Source organism: Anastrepha ludens, chromosome 5 (genome assembly GCF_028408465.1).
Source record: "Anastrepha ludens isolate Willacy chromosome 5, idAnaLude1.1, whole genome shotgun sequence".
Taxonomy (NCBI): domain Eukaryota; kingdom Metazoa; phylum Arthropoda; class Insecta; order Diptera; family Tephritidae; genus Anastrepha; species Anastrepha ludens.
In genome coordinates this window covers 53,888,556-53,913,058 of record NC_071501.1, presented here as the reverse complement: position 1 = coordinate 53,913,058, position 24,503 = coordinate 53,888,556, and the positions used below count along the sequence as shown (strand labels likewise).

At 35.9% G+C, this 24,503-nt stretch overlaps 1 protein-coding gene across 1 annotated transcript in view; it reads right to left on the bottom strand.

Annotated features, from left to right (window-relative positions):
- LOC128864122 (neurotrimin) overlaps positions 1-24,503 on the bottom strand; it is a 144,871-nt gene that overhangs the window by 77,693 nt on the left and 42,675 nt on the right. The window contains exon 3 of the mRNA XM_054103638.1: positions 8,466-8,572. Coding sequence (XP_053959613.1) covers positions 8,466-8,572 — 107 coding nt within the window. The remainder of the gene's footprint in view (positions 1-8,465; positions 8,573-24,503) is intronic.

The window sequence follows — 24,503 nt, the reverse complement described above, 5'->3', positions numbered from 1 at the left end:
GTAGCACAGAAAACAAACTATGTGACATATCACGCTGAAATTTGCCATGTAAGCTTATAACAGTCCTACCAAAAAACAAAAACTTTATTTTTGCCATATGCCATCCGCGGACCGTTTTATTGATAACGTCTCGTTCATATTTGAGCAGAAGGTACAATACAAACATTTTCTGTTTCTAAATAAAAAATAGTTTCGTGCAAATATTTAAAGTTATATTTGCTTGAAATGGAGTAAATTATTCGATTTCATTGCGCTCAGTAAATGTAAGTAATAAAGAATTGGTGGGTCCATTGTTAATCTTTTCGGACGGTGGGCAACCATAGCAAAAATTTTGTGGAAGCATCAACTGGTAGTTTACCTTATTACTTCTATTAAATTTTTTTAACATGTTTCCCAGTTAATTTTTGCGAAAATTACGGGGTTTTTTAATTTATTTTCGCATATATAAATTAAAAAACTGGAAGTCTTCGCTCCACAGAAAGTGACTTCGGTAGTGAGATGGATTTTGAATGTCAAATTGCGTTGCTTCAACATGTTTGACATTTGCAACATCTTTGACAAGTTGCAAAAAAAAAATTGAGGTCCTACCGAAGCCACCTTCTTTTAATTAGCTTTGTCCAGGTCTATTAAAAGCTGACTTGGAAATTGAAAGTCAAAACTGCAAATTTTGCCATATGTTTCTATTTTATTAATAACAAATTTTATTTTATATTATTGTATATTTTTCAATTTATTTAAATTATTTAGTTAGGTGGCTTATAGTACGTTCACATATAAGTGGATTATCTACTTTTTTTGTATTTAACTCCCAATCCGTAATTAAAAACCGAAATTATTCCTACAAAATTTCTCTCCCGAAATCTGAGCTTATAAAATAATCATAGATTATTATCATACTTTTTTACATACCTATAACCCCGATGATTATTTTTACGAATGTGAAGAGAAACGTCAAAGGAAAAACTAAATAAAATGGACTCCGGCAAAGAAAACAGGCTTGTAGACATAATTCTAATACAATTTTCGTTAAAAAATATTAATTATGCATTCATATTGCAGAAAAAAGCGTGTGTTCAAAAACGCGTTGTCATCTTATTACTTATTATAAAATGTATTACGAATTTCGCATGCGTATTGCTGCCATGCTTTTTTGAAACCACAGTAAACGTTGTTTACGGATTTCCTCCAACTATTTATTACCAGCAGTCAATTGCGCAATTAAATTAAATATTGCTTCTCCTTGTCTTTTCTTTATATCGTTAATAATTAAACAAACCAAAAACTCCAAAATATTCCACCGAAACAAATTCTATGAAGAAAAAGCGCTCAAAGCAGAATTGACAGCTGATTGTCAATTTTACAAGTAATCTGCCATATGTGAACGGATAGATTAATTTTGTGGATTTATTGCTAATTACTACATATGTGAACGTACTTTTAAACTGTTTGAAACCAATTAATTGCCAGCTAAACCTAAGTTTTAAAATGCTTCACTGCGATCAATTTTCCCTTACTGGTGTTTTATGGGGACTTTTAATCAGTTGATATAAATACTTTATCATATAAATCAAGAACTGAACTGATAAACTGGTATGTATGTACTTGTTGGATAGGTTAGACGGTATTTTGTCCATTCTTTGAAATTAGAGCGTTGGCGCGCCATTAAATATGTTACCGAAATATTCGGCCTCATATATATATAGCGAATCGAGAGACATAATTGATAGATTAATGTGCCAAGCCTAACCCATACTTTTGTAAACTTCCTCAGTTCCAAGAGCAAAACAAATGTTAGAAAGATACAACACTAGAAGAAAAATTTTGTTTTAGGGCATGTGGAATGATAAGATTCTAAAATAGTGCAGGTGCAGCCGTCTTGACATTTGTAACTAAGTTGATAAGAAACAAAAACAAAAACAACACGCTGCTATTCAGTTCAATTCAATGCAAATGAATTTATTAATCCATATTCTTTTTAAATCCCTAAATAGCTAGACGTCTTGAAAAGCAAATTAAATAAATTAAAAGAAGAAAATTATGAATGAAGTTCCATAAAAAAAGCCACTTTGTCCCATCGATGAGCGGATTGAAGAGGAAGTGATCCTATTGATACGGAGCGACTAGGCATCCACTTGACTACACACATTTTATCATCTTCCCTTATGAATACATACTTCACTGCTACCTCGTCCTTTTTTTTATAAAGTTTTGTCTTTTGATGTTGTGTGATGGCGAGGACTTTTATTTGAGGTTTATAATACATGCATGCGGAAGTGTCATGCATCCCGGCACAATATGAGCCTCTAAAAGTTTTTTGTACTCACAAGGAGTTGAATTCAAACTGAGGTTGTTTTGAAGAGCATTCGTACTGCTCTTTTCTGAAACCAAACTCCAGAAGCTATAATGAAAGTATTCACAAAACTAATTAAATGGGGTCTACATTTGTCTATTATCAACGTCCTATTCAGGTTCGTCGGAACATTGGGAATGTGAAAAGCTTGTTGAAAGCCATTTCGACTGTCTAGCACCCGTAAATGACACTTCTACAGAATTTATCTCAATTTCTTCTTCAAAACCTATGCCATTCCGTTTCGATATATCGTCTTCATCATCGGATATATTCTCGACGCCGCTTTCTAAAAGCATGTCAAAAACCTGCTGTTCTGATAATTTACTTGCCATTTTTACTAATACGTTACAAATGTGCGGCGGGCTGGTCAAGCGGAAATATGCTGAAAATTAGGGTATTCGAATAAAATTATTTATAAATTCTATACATTACCTTGTTTATTGTAAATATTGTAAAATATTGTAAAAACCTATTTTTGCTCAGCTGACCACACTTGTTGTACTAAATTTTACAGTACTACCAGTAGAGGGAAAATGTTTCTAGTTTTTTGAACATACAAAATGTCCAGCTAGCTTTGCGAATGGCAGTCAACGCAAATTTTCTTTTAAATACATTTATGTAGGCACTCGAATTATATCTAGAATATATTAAAAATTTAATGATCTGTTCAATAAGTTAGATGGTAAGCACCTACGGTCAAAAACTCTCAATCTTGAAATTTTATTTTTGTTTGGAAATTTTATCAAGACTCTCTTGAAAGCTTCTTTTCCTCATGAATACACACCACTCGGCCCGCGAAATGCAATATATTTTCTATTAGCTCATCATCTGTATGAAAAAGGAGCGGTGAAGCATTTACTGTGAAACTCGTCAGTGGACATACATACCTAACGAGAATTTTGCTGGAGAGGAGGAGAAAACCCGGGTACAGGTGCAGCGGTGTTACACTGGTTTTATGGTAGTATTTAGAATAAAGTTATGTGAAACAAATGCAAAAAATGCACTGAATCATGACGAAGACGACAGGACAGTTAGAACTATTGGGTTGGGGAATAAGTCTGCCGCGTTTTTACCGAAGACGTTTATTTAAACAAAAAATAGTAATTATATTAATAAATTAATCAATTATATATTCGCCTTCTTGTAATCGAAGGTAACGCCCTTCATATGGTTTGACAGGAAGCGGAAACGATGGTAATCTGTTGGTGCAAGGTCCGGAGAATACGATGGATGCTGAAGGACCTCCCATAGGAGCTCTTAGAGTGTGGCTTTGACGACTTGTGCAACATGGGGCCTGGCCTTGTCGTGAAGGAGTATGGTTTGACCATGTCGATCAGATGTTTTTAGTCGTATAGCTTCATTCACACGGTGTATCTGGGTAATGTAAAGCTCCTTGTTGACCGTGGCATTCTTTTCGAGCATTTCCCAGTGCACCATGTGCCCTCAGTCCCACCAAACACATAACATGACCTTCTTTGGATGACCCTCGGCTTTAGCGTATCTTCTGGAGCTACCCACTCCTTTCTTTGCTTTATATTGATGTATAAACCCCATTTCTCATCTCCCGTGACGATTCGGTATGAAAAGCGCCATTTATGACCGCGTGTTGCTTGATGGCGGGCGAGATGCTGAGAAACAATTTTATGCGACTTTCTTCGTTTTTTTCGTTGAGCTCGTGAGGCACCCAGTCTCCCAATTTTTCGGTTAATCCCATTGAATGAAGGTGATCGAGAATCGTGTTATGATCACATTTAATTTTTTCCGTCAATTCACGACAACTCACCCATAACTTCTTCTCCATATACGTCGCAAATGTCCCGGGCTGCTTCGGTAGTTTTTTGACCTCGATGTAGAGCAAAGAAGAGCAGGTGTCGAAAATGTTGACTTTTGTCTCCTGGGTATTCCATTGCTAAGCCTCAAAAATAATAAAAAATTACATAACTCGAAAATATTTACAATTAATATAGCTTTGTAGAGCAGAAAGAGTTCTATCGAACAAATACTTACCGTTTGCCAAACAGCAAACAAATCGTTGTAAAATAAAAGAAAATATAAAAACGCGATGAACTTATTCCCCAATCCAATACATACCTTGATACAAGCAAAATATTATGTGATTTTAAGATAATTAATCCTGAATAAATAGTGCACATATGCATTTGTACGTTCATACATTTGCACAAAAACTTTGTGTATTTTCTGTCATTCAATTATCAAATTCGTTAAAAATAAAGCAGCGGTGACAAAAAAACTTAGATCGCAATAATGCAATGTTTTCCCAAGTTGTGTGAGTTGTGGCTCCATCCTGTTGAAAATAAAGATCTTCTATGTTTATTACTTCAAGCTCAGTTTATAAAAAATCTTCAATCATTGGTCTATAGCGATGCTCATTGACAATAACAGCTCTTTCATTTTCATCATCGAAGAAAAACACCAAACAGTACATTTTAGTAGATGTAATGATTTTTCTGAAATTGCCCGAGGGGTTCTTCTCTCCAGATGCGACAACTTTGTTTGTTGATAAATCCATCCAGTTTGAAATGAACTGCATCACTAAAGATAATTTTGCGTGAAAAACCATGTTTTATGTTCAAAGAACTATAATAGTAAATTTCAATCATTTTATAGCATTGTTGTATCGTGTAAGTATCCAGGTTTAAAATTGTATGCATATCTACTTGACAAATGTCAAATGATAACATTGTTGATGAATCCTCCTCTTTATAGAATTTCTTGCCGATGTGAAACGTCAAAGTTTGTGCGTTTTCATTTTTTCCGCGCCCAACATTTATTGAAGTTTTCCTGGCGACCGCCAGTTTTTCTTACCATTAGCTTAGATTGCCAGAGTGCATTATTACCCATTTGTTGTCGTTTCCCGCCCGAGCGCAGCACCCGTATATGCCCACGCACTCTTTATGCGTTTGTGTGTGTGTTCCTGCGCGTTACCAGCACCACCAATGAAAATTTTGTATTGAGTCGCTCGCTGCATTGCTCGCTTGTTTTCAGCAGCTCTTGTCTCTACAATGCTGTGAGTTCGAGCCGAGATTCTTGTTGCTTGTCGGTTTCCCCAACTGTTGACAGTGATATTCTATTGTATATCGGCATTTTTCCAGCTGTAACATTCGTTGTTCATTTCTTTTAGCAGCTCAAACTTAAAGATATGTATATAATTTTAGTCGAGATTCTCGTTGTTCTTCTGTTTCCAAAGTTCTTGATGTTGATTCTCTGCCCATTTTTTTTTTGCTAGTCGAGATTCCCTCCTTTCTTCCGTTTCAGCTGCTCTATTTTTGTACTTCGCTTTTAATAATTTTCTTGCAATTGAATTTTTTTTTTAATTTTTGAATAATGAAAATGCATGAGTCAGTTTTTTACCTCGTCGAAATCTATACTTGGTGATCTTTTAATGTACCTACTTTTAATGTATTTTCTTACTTTATCGGTACTTTTGATGCTTTCCTCAAATAAAAATTTTATATTTGTATTGTATATCGTGTTTATATGTAAATGTATAAATTATTTAAACTGTTATCTCAACTGCTTCGTTTCAGGGTGAGACTTACTCTGCCCTTTATAAACCACTTACATCTATTTATAAGCTAAACTGCTGTTAGTCGTCGCCGTTGGAACTGCTATTGGTAAGTGTTGTTGTTGTTACTGTTACCACTGTTGTTGTTTAGAATCACTTAATGGCTATTAGGAAGTCCGCGTTCATACAGGCAAACATTTCGCTTCAACTCCTTACTTGTGCCCTTTAACATCCTTCGTGTTCTCGTTCTCAATGCTGTTATTGACTGTAGACAAAAAACTAACAATTGCAAGAGCAACACCAAAGGAGAAATCGCAAAGTTGCAGGAAAAATTTGCTCTGTATGAACGCGGTCTAATATAACTTGCCTAATGTCAGAAGAGAGATTTGGCAGCATCGAAAGTAGTGGGTTATACCAGTTTTATGAGGTATAACCAAGAATGATAGAATACAAGATTGCGCCTTCCAAATTCGTTGGGACGTCATCGCTTCAGAATATACAAACAAAAGAAAGCGAAATATCTTTTTTGCGAAGAGGACGAGTAAGCGAAAGCAAAAGAAGCAGCAAAAAAAATTTAGGTTAAATAGAAACGTAAAAAAGGCAAAATATGATACATGATTGCAAGCAGAAACGGCAACACATACGATAACAGATTTTAATATAAGTATACATATAAACAATCAAGCGATAGAGCGCGTCGCTAAATTTAAATATCTTGGCTATTGGTTGGAAGAAAATTGGACTTGCGAGAAGAGAATTCGATGCCGAATTGAAATGGCTAGAAATGCTTTTTTTGAAATTCGCAAGATCCTCACATGTCGACTTAAAAGTTAAACTCCGAATCCGGTTTTTGAAATGCTATGGGTTTTCATTGCTTTTGTATGGTGTTGCATGGACGTTAAAAACAATCCACCTTAACTAATTGGAATCTTTCGAGACGTGGTGCTACCGTCGCACATTAAAAATATTTTGGTGCGAAAGGGTAACAAAAAAGGATATATTGGCTAGAGTGGATGAGAACTGCTACGTATTGCTTAGTTTGGGCACTTTATACGTGGTGTTAAATATGTAGGAAAATTGGAAGGAAAAAGAGGAATCGCACGAAAGCGACTATCGGGGTTGAGAAATATTCGCAACTAGATTTGGCTTACAACAATCGGTGACCTTGCGCACACAGCTCGAAACCGTGAACAATTTGCTGAAATAGTTCGCAATATTACATAATTTTATTACTTTGTAAGAAGGGAAGAATCCGGTGAATACGGTGGCTGAGGCATAACGGTGTTGTTTTTGGCCAAATAATCTCTCACAAGCAAAGATGAGTGAGCAGGTTGTTCCACATTACCGGGTGTTTTCTTCGTATTGCTTCACGCAAACGGCGCTTACCTTCAAGATAATACTCCTTATTTATCGTACAAACTTGTGGTAAGAACTCCGTCATGGTAATCGAAGGAAACATTGAGCAAATCCTTGAAATTTGATCGAACTTGGCGCGCTTTTTTTGGTCTTGGGTTCTCCTGGACTCTTCCATTGAGACGATTGGACTTTGCTTTCGTTGCCATAACCATATACCCATGATTCGTCACTAGTTATAACCCTTTAGCAAATCTGGATCATCGTTGACGTCATTCAACAAGTCCTGAGCGATCCTCATGCGACATTGTTTTGGGTCAAAATTCAGCAATTTCGGAATGAGCTTCGTTGCCAACGGAAATGCCTACATTCTCAGCAACTTCTCTAATTGCGATTCGACGATTCTCCATAACAATTTTCTTCACTTCCTGAACATTTTCATCGGTTGTTGATGTGCTGGGCCATCCAGAGCGAACGTTGTCATTCACATCTTCTCGACCTTCTGTGAAAAGCTTGTACCACTTGTAAACGTTTTTTCGACTCAGAGTACTCTCACCGTATGCCCCTGTCAACATTTCAAGTTTTTTTGAGCACTTAATTTCATTTGTTACACAAAATTTGATGCAACTTCTTTGATCCATTTTTTTTTTTCATTAGCAGAAAATCGCCGAACACGCAAAACACTTATTTATTTATGTCTCTCACAAACAAAATAAATATTGTATATTGCTAAAACCGTGAACATATCTTCAAGACGGGTGTACCAGCATAAAAAATAATAAAAATCGATATTCGAATGTACGCAGCCCGCGAAATTTGAAAAGTCCCCTTATTTATTTAACAAACCTCGTACATATATTTTTACTTTTATAGATAGGTTTAATTAATCTTTACCTTCGCCTTTTCATATAATTATTTGCATTCTTATCTGTTGCTTAATTCTTTTCTTCATCTATGTACCTATTCACATTTACCTCCATTCTTGTGTTAATCTTAATCGGAATTCTTTAATTCAACTTTATAATAATAATACTTTATAAGTATCGCTTTATATGTATTAAGCTAATTTGAAATTGAAAAACATTTTCATCACTTCAGCATCAAAATATCTTTGATAGGTAATTCTTTATACCATAGAAATATAGTTAGCCGTAAAAGAGGTTAGATATTTATATATGAAAATTAAATTATTGATTAAATTTGTTTAAGTTGAAAAAGCTTATAAATTGCACTTACCTTATATGATCCAAGATTCTTCACAGAACAACCCAATTTAACATTTCGCCCAGCAGGTACAGTTACGTTTTCGATGTATTCAGTAAATTCGGGTTCTTCAACAACAGCTAAAATAAAATTATAAGGTTTTTGTGAACAAGTGCGTACATAGAACCGTTAAGAGAATACTCGGGACCGGGACTAAAAAAGTCACGGCCCTATACATAAATTTTATTGAATGAGGAGCATGAGGTCAAATAAAGGTGTTGACTGTAGGATTTCTTTAACGTCTGTATATGGAACGAATAATCAGCATCGAACGGATATATACGAGTATACATATCAGTGCAAAAAGTAAAAAAAAAGTAAAAATAATGAAAGTTTATTTGTATAATGAAATTATTTATTTTTATTAAACTGTTAAATAGCTGCTGCGATTCAAAATCACACTTTCATGTAAAGGGTAATTAATTTAGAGATATGGGATTTTAAATTGAAATAATACAACGAAAATTCAAATTGTATGGATAAGGTTTATCATTTTTGAAAATGTGTGAGCAATAATTAAGCAAAAACTCAAAGCAAAACAAATATGGACGCTAAAACAGTTATCAACGCAAATTCGGCTTATTTGGAGCCGATTACTTCCAAAACGTGCGCAGAAATTAACACAAAGTATGACTCAAAGATCTGCAGCCTTTATAGCTAATGGTGGTGACTACACATTAATTATTATTAAATATATTGAGTATAAAAAAATATTATAAAGCCATACAATGTAGTTTGTTATTTTCAAATTGGTCGAAGTTTTTGCGGCCGCTCTTCTATTAGACAGGATGATTCAAGTGGGCATATTACGCTGTATAGAAATATTTTTAAATTAAATTATAAATATGCATCGAAAATTCGAACTTAACCCTGGGCTAACTAAAGGAACATTATTTTTTATTTTTCAAATTAGAGACATCATCATTGATGTTAAAGCTCAAAATCTTAAAGATTTACTCTATGTACGATTTGCAGCTAATTCAAAATCAATGAGGTTGCATTTTACTGGAATACAAAACAGTTGCCACAGGACTAGAAGTTTGGGCATCTTCATCATATCCTTCCCCAAGGGAAAAAGTATATACAATTTTTCCCCGTCAAAGAAAAACGCAAATCAATTATTGTTGTGACGAAACCAATTTAAAAAAAAAAATACTTTTTACTGATCATTGATTCGGTTGATGCAGAAAGTTCTAATCGATTTCATGTTTTGTGGCAATTCGAAAAAATGGATTAGGATGAGATTCGAAGTCTCCTAAATTGAGAAGAATTAATACATGTGAAACATATCTACAAAGCTTATTTGGAACCGCATCTTCTACGATTTGTTTACTGAATTCAATTTTTTTTCGAAATTTAGAGAAAATTTTTTCGAACGTTTGCATCGCTTTGCGAATATTTTGCGCAATACTTCTTATTATAGATAGTGCTGAAAGTTCCTTCAATGAGCCTACCAAGTAAAGAACCTTCATCGCTCGTGCTCTAAACAAAAGTGTACCTCAGGGCTAGCTTTTATTTATATCGGTGCACCCCTGTCTAAACAGTTGGATTTTGATGATATTACGATTACAAAACACTTTGCCGCCCAGAAAGCAAGAATACATACATACAATTACATATATATATAAAGGGCGATCAGATTAGAAGTACTTTTCCCAATACAGTTTTGTTTTGTTAGATCACGCGAGACTACTCTCAGCAACGTTTGCAAATCGTACAATTGTATTATGAATATCGACGCTCTGGGAAAAGTGTTCATCGCGCGCTCAGGCCAACTTATGGTGTTCAGAAATGAGACTCATTTTTGGCTTAACCAATGCAAGTATTTCTTGTGATAATGAGAGCAGCGGTTTTTTCAATATGCTTCGAAATTTGAGGGCTTCCCTATTGGGTACATTATCACCGCTTTTCCTTAAAACTGCTTCAATTTCACGCAATGATAAGTTCGGCTTTGTCACAAACAAATCAGTGATCTTCTGATCTTGCTTTGGATACGTTTTTTTTTGCCTCGTCCGGGGAAGTCGTCAACGTTTTCAGCTTCGGTATACTATTGCACCCATTTATTCTAAAAGTAATACTAATACGACTACTTCAAATATTGTATTTTGCTGCAGATGCATCTCATATTTTTGGGCCTTTAGATGGAATGATCCATTTTTAAAACGACTGATAACTGGCAATGAAAAATGGGTTATTTACAACAATATCAAGCGAAAAAGATCGTGGAGCAGGCCAGGGGAACCAACTCAAACAACATCAAAAGCTGATATTTGTCAAAAGAAGGTTTTATTATTACTTTGGTGGGATTACAAAGCAATTGTCTACTTTGAACTCTTACCACCCAACCAAACGATCAATTCTGATGGCTACATTGAACAACTAACTAAATTTAACAATGCAGTTAAGAAAAGCGACCCGAATTGACAAATCGAAAAAGTATTGTATTCCATCATGACAATGTAAGGCCACACACATCTTTGACCACTCGGCAAAACTTATTGGAGCTTGGTTAGGATGTTTTGCCACATGCACCATAAAGTCCTGACCTTGCACCATCTGATTTTTTTTTGTTTCGATCTTTACAAAACTCTTTGAATGGTAAAAATTTCAATAATGATGATGATGTAAAATCGTACCTGATTCTTTTTTTGCTAATAAAAACCAGAAGTTTTATGAACGTGGGATTATGATGCTGCCTGAAAGATGGCAAAAGGTCATTGATCAAAATGGGCAATACATTACAGAATAAAGTTCCATGAAAAAATTGTCTTTGATTTTCTAAAAAAAATCCGCAATTACTTAGTTGCCAACCCAATACATACATATATATATATATAATATATATATGTTGGGTATGGGAATAAGTTTCCGTCCTTTCTTAGACAAAGTTACGAATTATTTAAACAATTGAATTATGTGAAGTATGTGCCATTGGAAGTTACAACTTTACTCTATCTTTCAGGCAGCATACGGATTACTCTGACGAAAAATTCGAGTTCTTTGACTTGATCCATTCATTGAGCCAGTTTGCGATGCTCTAGTAAGAAGTGAAAAGTGGTTTCTGATCTGTTTTTGAAATAAGTGTTATAAATATAAAACGCAATAACAAAGGCTTGTAGTTCTTAGTTAAGTGATGTTTAGAGTATTGGTAGTTTTATACAAACACATTTGAAATGTGTTCAGTAAAGTATTCAATAAGCAACATTAACTAGAAGCTATGAAAAAATATTGCGCAGTTTGTTTTTAATAATATAGTAAAAATGTTCGAGATCAATCTCGCCAAAGACGAAAGTTTTGGGTGCGGCAATTATATTTAGGTCGACAAAAACATGGTTTTCAATGCTAAAATTTACAAATGAAGCTGAACCAAATCAAATTAAATGCAAGACGGGGTGCTCAATTCCTAATGTTAAAAAGCGCTGAAAATAGAACATTGAGCTATTTGAAGCTTTCCCGTGCTTCAATACCGTACTCATTTCATATATTTCAGTATTGTTCTATTAATTTTTGATAGTTACCGAAGCCAAGCAAGCAAAGCCAGCCTGCATTGGACCAGCTACCTTTAGACTTAACTTAGTTTTCGTAGAGATTGTTACTCTCTACTCACTTTACTCAGCACGTCGGTGCAACCAGCCATACCAATTTTTCATCGTAGAGGTTAACAACGCATTGTTTGGTTTATTTGTTTGCTTTGCCTTTATTTTCGACAGTTCGCTTTGAAATGTTACCATATGTTTTACATTTGTACCAAATATCACTTTTCCATGGCATATTTGGGGGAATTTTATTCGAAACAGGTGACAAAATGACTCTGGCCCTCTTTGCCCTTAGATACTTCATTTAGGAATCTAAAACCTGCAGCTTTCTAAGTCCTTCACGTTAAGTTGAGTTTAGGCTAACAAGAAACACGTGTTGCTGGTATTGTAGGTTGGTCTAAGTTAAGTAAAATTATGTCTATGTCTTGGCTAACGCAGATTTATATATTTAACTGTTATTTACATATAAGTACATATGCTTGAAACATTTATGAACACTCGATATTCTGTGCGTACATTCATACATACATTTACTGATACAAATGTACAGTGTGGAATTGTGGCTGTCGGGGAATTCTCCAAGCACTCAGCTAATATTGCCCGTAGAGACAGACCGGATGGGGATTTATTACTCCTCTGCAAACTTCCCAGATTTTTTTAAGAGTCTAGGTCGTCGATGATGCCTATGGTGACCACATGCCGGATTGCATGCCAGATTGTGTCCCTTAATTAGTCTTATCAGTGCTCTAACCCACTTCGCCTCTATCTGAGAAGTAATTTTGATAAAACCCTGCCAAGCCTTTTGAGGAAATTTTTATTGTATTTATATTTAAGGTTTTAATAGTGCACCTTTTTGTTAGTGCAAACTTTGACAGACCCAACTGTTCCCGTTATGCTTGGTCCTAAGATTGCCTCTGGCCCAATTGTACGCTCCAAAAACCGCAGTTCGCTAATTCATCAGGCGGTTCGTTATATTTGGAGAGGTGTGAGGTTTCTAAGGCCTTTATTGTTGTTGAAGTGGTTGGGTATTTCAACTAAAAAAATCCTAAATAGCGACTAGCGCCGTTTCGTGTGATGTCTTTTAGTTTTGTTTGTTTGAGTCAGATCAATTTCGTGCGATCCAAGTATAGCAGCAAACTTTTTATCTCTATGTCGGAGATTTCATTAAGTTGCTGTAGGAAAGAATTACCGAAAGAGCGAAGTCTTGCTCTAGCTAGACCTGGACATTCGCATAAATAGGAGAAAATACTCTATTTTACCACCTCCACCTGGCAGTTTCTGCAGGGAAGGAATGTTTGGCCGAGATTATCCTAACAGGTAATTCGTCCTCTGGATGTTGTACGACAGCCATGTTTTTCTTGAAGTAGTACATGTAGTTAATTGCTTCCATTTTATTTCGGCTAAAGGATAGTAGTGTGACGCACTGGATTTTTTTATTGCGTTGAGTGGGGTAGCAACTGCTTTGTTATTGTTATGTCTAGTGGGAAGCCCTTTCTTGGTAGCTCATCTGCTGTTTCATTACCTTCTATATTCCTCTGACCGGGAACCCATATCAGAGTAATTTGAAGCAAATGACTAAGCAATTCCAGTTCCTCTCTACACTGTAAAACTAGTTTGAATGAAATTGAATTGGAATCTAGTCCTTGAAAACTGCTTGACTGTCTAAAAAGATAGCTACTCTTGCACTAATTTCTTTGCAGTGTTTATGTGATTTGCATGCATCTCTGCTTGCCAATAGTTCTGCATGAAGCACGCTGGCATAGAGGCACGCTAAGGTTTTTAAAGCAGCTTGGCTGTCACTACAGACTCTGATTTTAAGGCCTTGCCACCTTTCGCCAATTATCCAGTCTTTTGGCTTAAGTATTTCAAGGGCTTACGATTGAAAACCCGTTCTTATCATATCTAAAGCACCTGAAGTTACATACTGTCCGAATACCATCCCGCTACAGTACGATTTTCAGTCTTCAAGACGTCGGTGTGAAAATTTCTTACTGAACTCCTCCAGACTGTCTGAATCTCTAGACCACTCCCTTGTAGGAAAGCTAAAATAATTTCTAACTTCTAGTAGTCTGGCGCACTCTTTCTGTATTTTTTGATATAGCAGCTGCCCCAGCCGAATTGGTTGGTGTACGACTTCTTCTTCTTCTTAATTCGCGCGACATTCACTTACGCGATTTTGACCGAGTTTATCAAAGCACGCCAGTCGTTTCTTTCTCGTGCTAACCGGCGCCAGTTGGACACACCAAGTCAAGCCAAATCCTTCTCAACGCATACTTCTTTTCTTACTCTGCTACCATCAGCTGGTACCGCATTGAATACTTTTCAGAGCCAGAGCATTTGCATCCATTCGGGTGGCATGACCCGGCCAACGTAGCCGCTGGATCTTTATTCGCTGCGCTATTTCTATGTCATCGTAAAGCTCATACAGCTCATCGTTCCATCGCCTGCGATATTCGCCTTTGCCAACCTGCAAAGGTCCAAAAATCTTTCTCTCAAATACTCCAAGCGCCGCTTCATCGGATGTTGTCATCGCACACGCTTCTGCGCCATACGTTAGGACGGGCATGATGAGAGCCTACTAGAGTGTTAGTTTTATTCGTGGAGAGAGGACTTTACTACTTAATTACCTACTTAGTCCAAAGTAGCACTTGTTGGCAATAGAGATTCTACGTTGGATTTCCTGGCTGACATTGTTATTGGTTTTAATGCTGGTTCCTAAATAAACGAAGTCTTTAACAAGCTCGAAATCATAACTGTCAACAGTGATGTGAGTGCCGATACGCAAGTGTGCCGAATGTTTGTTTGATGGCAAGAGGTACTTCGTTTTGTCCTCGTTCACCACCATACCCATTTGCTTTGCCTCTTTATGATGTTAATATCATCAACAATTGTATGATCTTTATAGAAAACTACGCCTGAGCGATTAAGTTCTGCGGCTCGTCCGATGCTTTCCAACATCAGGTTAAAGAAGTCACACGACAGCGAGTCACCCTGTCTGAAATCTCGTTTGGAATCAAACGGCTCGGAGAGGACCTTCTCAATTCTGACGGCGCTGCTGGTGTTGAGCAACGTCATCTTGCATAGCCGTATTAGTTTTGCGCGGATACCAAATTCAGACATCGCGGCCTACAGGCAACTCCTTTTCTTACTGTCGAATGTAGCTTTGATGGTGTGTGTCGATTCTTCTTTTATCGGGTTTTTCCAAGATTTGGCGTATTGTAAATATCTGGTCGATTGTGGACTTTCTATCTATCTATCTATCAATCTAAAGCCACACTGATAAGGTCCAATGATGGTGGGCTTCAGCTTTTAACACAATACACTCACGAGAATCTTATAGGCGATATTTAGGAGACTAATTCCGCAATAATTAGCACAGATTGCAGGATCGCCCTTCTTATGGATTGGGTAGAGCCAACTTAAATTCCAATCGGCAGGCATGTATTCATCCGGCTATATTTTGCATAAAAGCTGATGGATGTTCCTTACCAGCTCCTCGCCGCCAAGTTTGAATAGCTCAGTCGGCAGTCCGTCGGCGCCCGCGGATTTGATGTTCTTTAGACGCGTTATCGCTATTCTCACCTCATCATGGTTGGGTAGCGGAACACCCGCAGATGTCACTATTCGAATCTCCGTGAAACACCAAAATAAAGAAAAAGTTGTTTCTAATAGCAGGCGTTCCTCGGCAGGCAATGCAAACCTCCGAGTGTATTTCTGCCATAAAAAAAAGATAGTCTGACCTTAGGAGGAGGCTTAAAACTGTAGGTCCCTCCATATGCGAAACAATATCAACACGCACGCCACACATAGGAGGAGGAGCTCGGCTAAACACCCAAAAAGGGTGTAAGCGCCAATTATATATATATATATATATATATATATTAGGGCGAGTCGATTTAAAAATCGCTCATTGCTCTGTGAAAATCGTATTCTAGGGATGAAAATAAGAAACTTTGCAGAAGGAACCATACCTCTAAGACGAATTCTGATGTCCCCCAATTTGGGACGAAAAATCCCACTTTGACCCATTTAGAGTGTTCCAATCGAGTTCAAATGTATGACCGACCCCACTAACTTTGGACGGCCGATCCACCCATGCCAGTGGCACACCCCCTGGAACTCCCCTGGGGGGTTCCCCATACAATCATTTAAAAATATCACCATTTTTGGCCTTTACATGAGAAAAGAAACTAAAAAGTTCGACCCAAATTGGGGGACATCGGAATTCGTTTTAGAGGTATGGTTCCTTCGGCAAGGTTTCTTATTTTGATCCCTAGAATATGATTTTCACAAAGCAATGGGCGAGTTTTTTGCCTCCCCACAAATCGACCCGGCCTAATATATATATATATATGTATATACAATATATATATATATATATATATATTATATACCATACACATGTACAATACCAAACTTATACTTATAATATGTAACTGCAGGTATTTTACTGATAATCAATAAGGTAATTGTATTAACACTTTATCGACCGGTTCTGGTTGAGGCTGCCACTCAGTAAGTACCGGCTAAATTTTCACTATGCATTGTGTTGTGCTTATTCCTTTTGTTTTAAAGTAATGGAATTTTATTGATATTTATACTTTATTTTGTATTTGTTTTATACAATTTATTGCCTGTTTCACTTACGTTCATGAAATAAATTCAAGGTAACAGTAATTACATTTTTTATTGTAATATCTACTTAGAGTGTGGTATCTCTCGTAACAGTATCCCTTATGTAAGGGAATATTACAAAATTTAAATACGAAACATGTTCGACTTCTTATCTTTTTCGATGCACATACTCTACATTGTTTTTGGGGGTTTATGCATTTACCACTTGTCTCTATTCTTATCCGTTTGTGCTTCTTTATGCATGATAATCTTTCTGGATGATCTGATTTTGGTGCTCTTCTTGTAGGCTCTGAAGTATTTTGGTGGTTATTTGAGCATCTAAGCAAAACTCTTCATCTGCACTTCCTTTATCAATTAGAAACGGTAAGAAACTATTATAATTGATAAAAAAAATTGGAGAGGTCAGTACAAAGCTGCAAATAATTGACGACGCTGGTGCTGCGTAGTTATAAAAAGAGCAACCCACTGACAAAAACCGTCGATAACCAAAAGCCGATTAATAGGCTACCGGTCAATAAGCGCTGACAATCGAAAAGCCTATAAATAGGCTACCGGTCGATAAAGTGTTAAGGTACTGCAAGCTCCACTGAAATGCTTTGTTGCAGTTGAACCATTGTTGAATAAAGGAAATGAGAACAACGAATTATCCATTAGGTGTCCATGCGACACACTGTTCTGGACACTTCGGTGCGATTCCTTCCGGGTTCGATCTTTTGTAGTAATGCTCGTAGATAATCCATTGTTGTTTACTTTCGTTGAGAACTTCTTCGGCTTTTTGATTACCTTTTACCACAACATGACTAGGAATCCACAATATCTTTAATTTGTTTGCATGTTTGTTGGCATATCCCGAGTGGTTTTTATTGCAGCTGAAAAGGGAGCTAAGTAAACATATTTTATTTCATACTTTTTTTATTTAATAAGTTAAAATATATTGCATACTAGGCTTAACTATGACCAAAAACGGTTAGAAAAACAGAGCCTATCGAAATTGGTAATTTAATTCGGTTTTCAAAAGTGTGTCGCATCCACGTGCGGTGGTTTGTTAGAAACTGAGGTGTGTGATGATGATATCACGTTACATAAATTCATTAATTTTTAATGAAACGAACACTCACTCTTCCGACCATACATATATGTACATAAGTGCGTAAACAAAATGCATGTGTGCGCTACTAAGCAAGCAACCGTGCACTGAAACACTGAACTAGTCAAAAAAATACTACTTTATAACGAGAGTTTCTTGACTGAAATCGAACTACTGCGAAAAAGACTACATTTTTACCGATTATAGAACGATTGATTCGCCTCTATTTTATTTGGTTTAAACCTTCTAGTTTACTATTATTTGAATACGCTGTAAACCTTTAAAACGAATTTACGATATTAAGTATGCAATTAAAACTATATCGTCTCTTCGCCAAAAAACATTTAATATTACTGAGAACGATCAAGAAATATTATTTATTGTAATTGAAATCTTTTATTTTTCATCATACGTAATGAAAAATGCTTTTATTTAATCTTAGGTAATATACTTATATGAAATTTCGAATTTTTTATGTATTTATTTTTCCCTCCTTTCAATACTTAGAAACTGTAATACTAATATCATTAGCAAATCTAAGACTGCTAAATAAAACTGTGTAATATTGTAAATTATACTTAATAAAAGGTTTTTTATTGTTTCTTCATGAATTTATTTCAGTTTTAAAAAGGGTAATAATTTTTATTCTAAAAGTAGAAGTTTTGGACTAGTATTTTTTTGTCTATTTTGAATTAGTATGAGACTGGTATATGGAATATCTGACTGAAATCTCGAATTCATATCATGTGGGGCATCGCCATGTAAAAAATACCAGTTGCCTATATGGAAGAAAGACAATTGCCGGACTAGTTGTGTCTGCGACTCATACGCGAACTAGTTGTGAGGTAATTTACACCTAGTGCATTTGACTACAGCCATACATATTTTATATTACATTTATGTATATATGCAGTATATTTATTTATTTTAGTTACGTGCTGTAAATATCGGGTGTTTCTTAAGAGCTTAAAATGATAATACAAAGCAGAAATTTTGTTGGAATGAATTTGTTTTTAATATAATCTGGTAGATAATATCATTACATTTACTTTTTGAAATGATATCCGGCATATGTCCGCCGCTGCTACGAGTGACATGGCCCATTGGGTTAGTCCAATTTTTAACTACTTTTTCCAATAAATCTAAATGATCCCAATCAGCAAAAATACGATGCAAACGATGGCCATTTGGCTTCGGTTCCTGAGCGAGCAATATTTGATAGGCACGTAAGCCGGCGGTCGTCGTAGCCGAATAGGTTGGTGCGTGACTACCATTCGGGAGCACGTATGTTCGAATCTCCGTGCATACAACAGCAAAATGATAGAACAAGTTTTTTTCTAATAGCTTCTCATAAAAATCAATTTGTCGTTCGGAGTCGGCTCAAAACTGTAGGAATAGAAACAACAGGAAGATGCACACCACAAATAGGAGGAGGAGCTCAGGAGGAGCTCAAGAGCTCAGGAGCTATTTATTTAATTCGAGATTCCTACGTAAAATGTTCCATGAAGTCGAAGGACAAAGGCCACCTAGTTGGGAACGACGACGAATCGACATTCGGGGTTTTTTTTTCAACACGTCGTGCTATCAACTTCCCGAACGTATTGTTTTTCTTTGGAAGCGTATGTTCTGCCGTTGAACATTTTATAACCGCTTGCCAAATCTTATAACCTAGACAGACGGCACCGTTAATTGGAATTACCGGCGCAGTTAATTCTTAAAAATTGTAGTGCGATAGAAGATTATTACGCAGATTAGTGAACAGCTGATTTGTTTATTGGATAGCTTTGTCAGTAAAAGATGGATCGCAAGCGGCAAATACGCGTATTAGTTGCTCTGATACTAAAAAATAATTATTTATTAAAAAAAAGTCTTAAATTGCTATCTCTCAAACTGCTCCGCCATATCCTTTTTGACAGCAATACCATTGTATATGTGGACACTTCTTTTTGCCTTCCACAAATCACTTTCGCGTTCTCTCCATTTGCTTATGAGCGCCTGCTCCTCCCTCTCCGTCCAGGTTGAACGGTTCTTTATGCTTGCCATCTGAAATTGGGAAACACATTTTTAGACTTAAAAATAAAACGAAAATGCTATAAAATACTTACTCCTGTTCAGTACATCATATTGTTCCAGAATTTTAATGCTGCAATGCTATTTTTTGGTCTTGTTATTCGCTTTAAAATTTTCATTATTTTTGAATCGTAATAGATATTAATTGCAATTCTTTGGCAATTTTGCCAATAAGTCTAGTTGTCAGTCCGCAGTAATTGCACCTAATTCATGAGATAAATCCGAATGAAGTCGTTAATCCCGATTAACGCCACCGTCTGTCTAGGCTATTACTAAATATAAATGTCAACACAGTTTGCCATTCTCAGCTGTCAAACCATTTCTATTGATATCGATAGTTCTTTTGCAGCTAAAAAAACACCCGATACGTACAAATGGAAGTTTATAAATGTACAGCTACATATTTATTAACTGCGTAATTGGACTTATAACTGGTCAAGAATTTCGAAAACACTTGCAATAAAACGGAAGCGGAGGCGAAGGCGAGGGCAACGGTACATCAAATCAATGCCGATTAAGTTGGGATTGCGGTACGGACATTTTAACATTGTTATACTTAGTAAGAAGAATTTTTTTTTCATTAGTGGTCGCTATGGACGACTACTAACGCGACTCATTAATTGGATACGGATGGTCGCTCCGTATTTTTTATTCTTTGTTGCTGTTATCATGCGCCTGTGGGATGGAACCCGTGTACATGCAGCCGGGGCTTGACTACAACAACCTTCTGATTATTTTCTTAAGGTGTTTGGCTAGAGTTAATACCTATATATTATGAATTCGAATATCGGTAAAACGCAGCAATGATAGAATACAAGATTTCGCCCATCAGAGGGTGCAGTTGCGATAGAGAAATTTGAAAATGTGAGCAAAAATTCCAGAAGAAGAAATACCTAAACAAGTGTGAGGGCCTACACTCCACTCAGTGATTCTGTCAAATTCAGCATAGTGAAGAACATTTTTTCCATATAATTTTTGCCACTGGTGTTGGTGGCGCAAAATTAATCACCTAATATTATTTTATTAACACGTTCGCGGACACTAAAAATTTCAGGGAGCTGCAAAAATAGACAGGCAATTATTTTTGAAACTAGTTGTAATATCCTAAATCTGATTACAGATATATAATATTATAAGTGTAGTCAGAACATCGTATTTTAACTGTTATATGAAAGTACTTAATGAATCAAGTGGTCATTACTTTAAAATGTATATTAATTACAAAAACTTAAAGTTACATGAAATTAAATGAACAAACCTTGGCTTTAAAATTTGAATGCTGTAGCATTCATGTCATTTTGCATCGCTATAAAAATGAATGCTATAGCATTCACGTCCGCGAACGTGTTAATAAATTTTTTACTAAATACAAAATATAATTTTAAGTGATGGACATTTTTATTTTGACCCTTACGTGCTCCATTGCTTGTCTGTTTGTGTACTACAGCCGTCTTGTTTACAAGTATTAAATATGATTGCGAAAATAATATATCTTCCGATAGGGTGATTGAGTTTGGGAACTTAAAAGGATAATATAAAATAGAAATGTTGGAGTGATTTTTTTTTGTATATTATAATCTAAAGAAAATTTCATGGCATTTATTTTGTAATATGATATCCGGCATATGTCCGCCGCGACTATGAGTTACATGGAGTTACAGATTTATTTTTTCATAGAAAAGTTCCCTTATTTGGAAGCGTTGTTAAACGTTTCATGATGATTTGCCGAACCTTACTGAACAGAAATGTTAAAACGGTTTGACAACCATTCTCAGCTTTCAAACCATAGTATCGGTAACTATTGTTCTCGTACAGCTTAAAAACACCCGATATAAGCGCAGAGGGTGAGTTTCAAATCTCGTGAAACTCTTTATCGTGTGTGCAGAGCGGTTATGCTTATTGTTCTTTTGAAAAGTATTAGATTTGTGGACATTCAAGACCGGGGCTTCTTGAGCGCTTTTTATCCAGAACTCGGGATTAGGTACCTGTGGCTGGAAAGTAAAAACCCACAAACAACTAAAGCAAAAAGGTATATTTACTTGTTATGGATATTGCGCACAGTTACTGAAGGTTCTCAATACTAGTATAAAAAGCGTCTGTTTTACTACTTGCTACTATAATATTTGTTTCTTTTATTTCTTGTGCTAACCGGCGGCAGTTGGAAACACCACGTGAAGCCAATTCCTTTTGCTACCACCACCTGGTACCGCATCAAATACTTTCAGCATTTGTTTTCATTTGGACGGCATGGCCCAGCCAATGAGCCGCTGAATCTTCATTCGCTGTGCTATGTCTGCCCATGTCGTCGTAAAGCTGATACAGCTCATTGTTCCGTCGCTCCGCGATACCGCCGTAACTGGCCTGCCTACTGCTAAGTAATTGTCTGAAATAAATCAGTAGGACCAAATTTTGCAGCCAGACATTAGCAGAGTTATATAAAATATTTTTATTATTAAAATCAATACAAAATTTGTATAATTTGCTACTCGGCTAGTAAAATTAATCGTGTGCAGAAAATCTTGAAACAGTCTCCCAAACAGTTTCCAAAACGATTTAAAAATAATTAGCTGATTTTTTGACATAACCGGGGTTATGACAGCGGGTGTGTTGGTAATATACGAAAAAAATCAACGCAGCCCTCATCCATGTTGTGAATACGTGTGAAATGAGTGGGCAGAATTTTGCTGCCGAATACCCGGAGTCGTGGCAGACGAAGTTACTCTCACAATTTTGCTTGGTTAATCTTTCAATTGACTTCGACTAGTAGTTAGTATTCACCGAATTTTCTAAAACTCGTTCAACCGCAGATCAGAACTAAATTTTAACGCGAATTAAGCCGAATTTCTATCATTAAAAAAAAAAACTATCACTCATATATACAGCCAAATACGAGTATCTAAGTTATGGTAAAATAAGTAAATTATCTTGAAAAATGGGTGTTTTTTATTGTATGTAAATTATTAAAAGTAAAAAAGGTTCGAAGTAATTGAAGTTCTTTAATCAAATTTGCATTTTTCGGAGTTTGTAATCTCATTTACTTCCAACTACCATTAATTGCTCTTACTTTTTTCTACATTACGTTTTTAAGCCCTCATCGCTGTTTTAAAAAGTACACAGTACTTAAACCACGACATGAAGTGAATAAGTGAAAGGTCTGAAAGTCTTCTGTGCCCTCTGCTCATTGCATCAAATTAAGATGGAGCTGGGTTTGGCTGAGCTTACGTCATTTCGTCCGGCGCATCCGGCTGAGATGTCTACGCCTTCTCCTCGCTATAGCATCACGTTTGAGAAAAAGGTGTTTTGGAATTTCCGGGATTGGTCACACAAAGGTCAGAGGTCACTGGATCATATCCCAAACTTGTGTAGATGGCTGCGTAATCTACAGTGACTTACGAGATTACCGTTGAGCATTCTCAATTTCTTCGTATTAATAACGAGACAGCAGCCTTAAATAGAAAAAGGCTTTCAGATCTCTTACTCTATGACTTGTTCTCATATTTCTATCTCCTTATATTGGTAACTTTCGGTTCAGAATCTGAGATGAAATTTCTGATCCGGGTGTGGTTTTGATTAAAAACTTCTGTTTCAAAGCCAAATAAGCTGTATTATAGCAAATGTTTATGAAGTTATGTATAATATAATTGTATCTTATAGCCTGTACGAATCCTGTGTTCCCAGATCATAAACAATTAAAAAAATACACTAAAAATACTGTAATAAAATATACACACAAATCATGTCATAAGCATTCCGCTTATAATTCGACTTCTCCTCCTTCTACTCATTACGTTAAAAAACCTCTGTTAAAACTATGTAGCAGACCGTCATTCGGTTCTGAGCGAATTCGACGGAGTCGGCTGATATGCTGACGACACTTGGGATGCATTTAACAAAATGTATCTTGTGTTAGAGATATACGAAAAAAATCAACACAGCCAATGCTCATCCCATGGCAACGGTTTGTTTACAAATACGTCGAATACAAATGTGCGAAAGTGCATACTTTTATTGTGAGTAATTTGAAGTGAGTTTTTGTTTAATTAAAATTGCTATTTTTATCTAAATGAAGTGCGCGATTTTAAATTGTGATAGCGTAAAAACCGTAAGCAACCAATCTTTAAGTTTTTTCGGCTTCCCACACATTCATATATAGCTATTGCACTTGCATTTAACTCAAATAAAGTCGCGAAAGCTGCAGTTTATTTTTTTCCAAATTCGTCAATTTAATTTTATAATAACATAAAACTTTTCACAATATCACAATTTGCTAACCACGTTGGTTTTTTGTTTTGTATTCAACTAGCCACACTTTACACTTTCATTCACCTTTCCCGAGCAATATGGCAGCCAAAGTTCCCCCCAAAAGTAAACCTTAAAATCTATCATCTTTAGGATTGATAATATTGAGCAGTATAGTTTCGGCCCCGTTACAGTGAGCATTCATTCATTTTAATTTGAACTTGTTTTAAATTGAAATATATTTTATTTAATAGAAGTAGCCGTTGGCTTCGAACCGGTAAAACTTATAACGCAGCTTATAAGCATCGATTCTGGTGTATTTTAGTGTCCGGCAAATACTGTAAAATGTTTATCTTTTTACATTTCCTTTGTAAAACTCGAACAAAACATAAAATAATTAATTTATATTTAGTAATAAAACCTAAAAAAAATTCTTATTTTTAT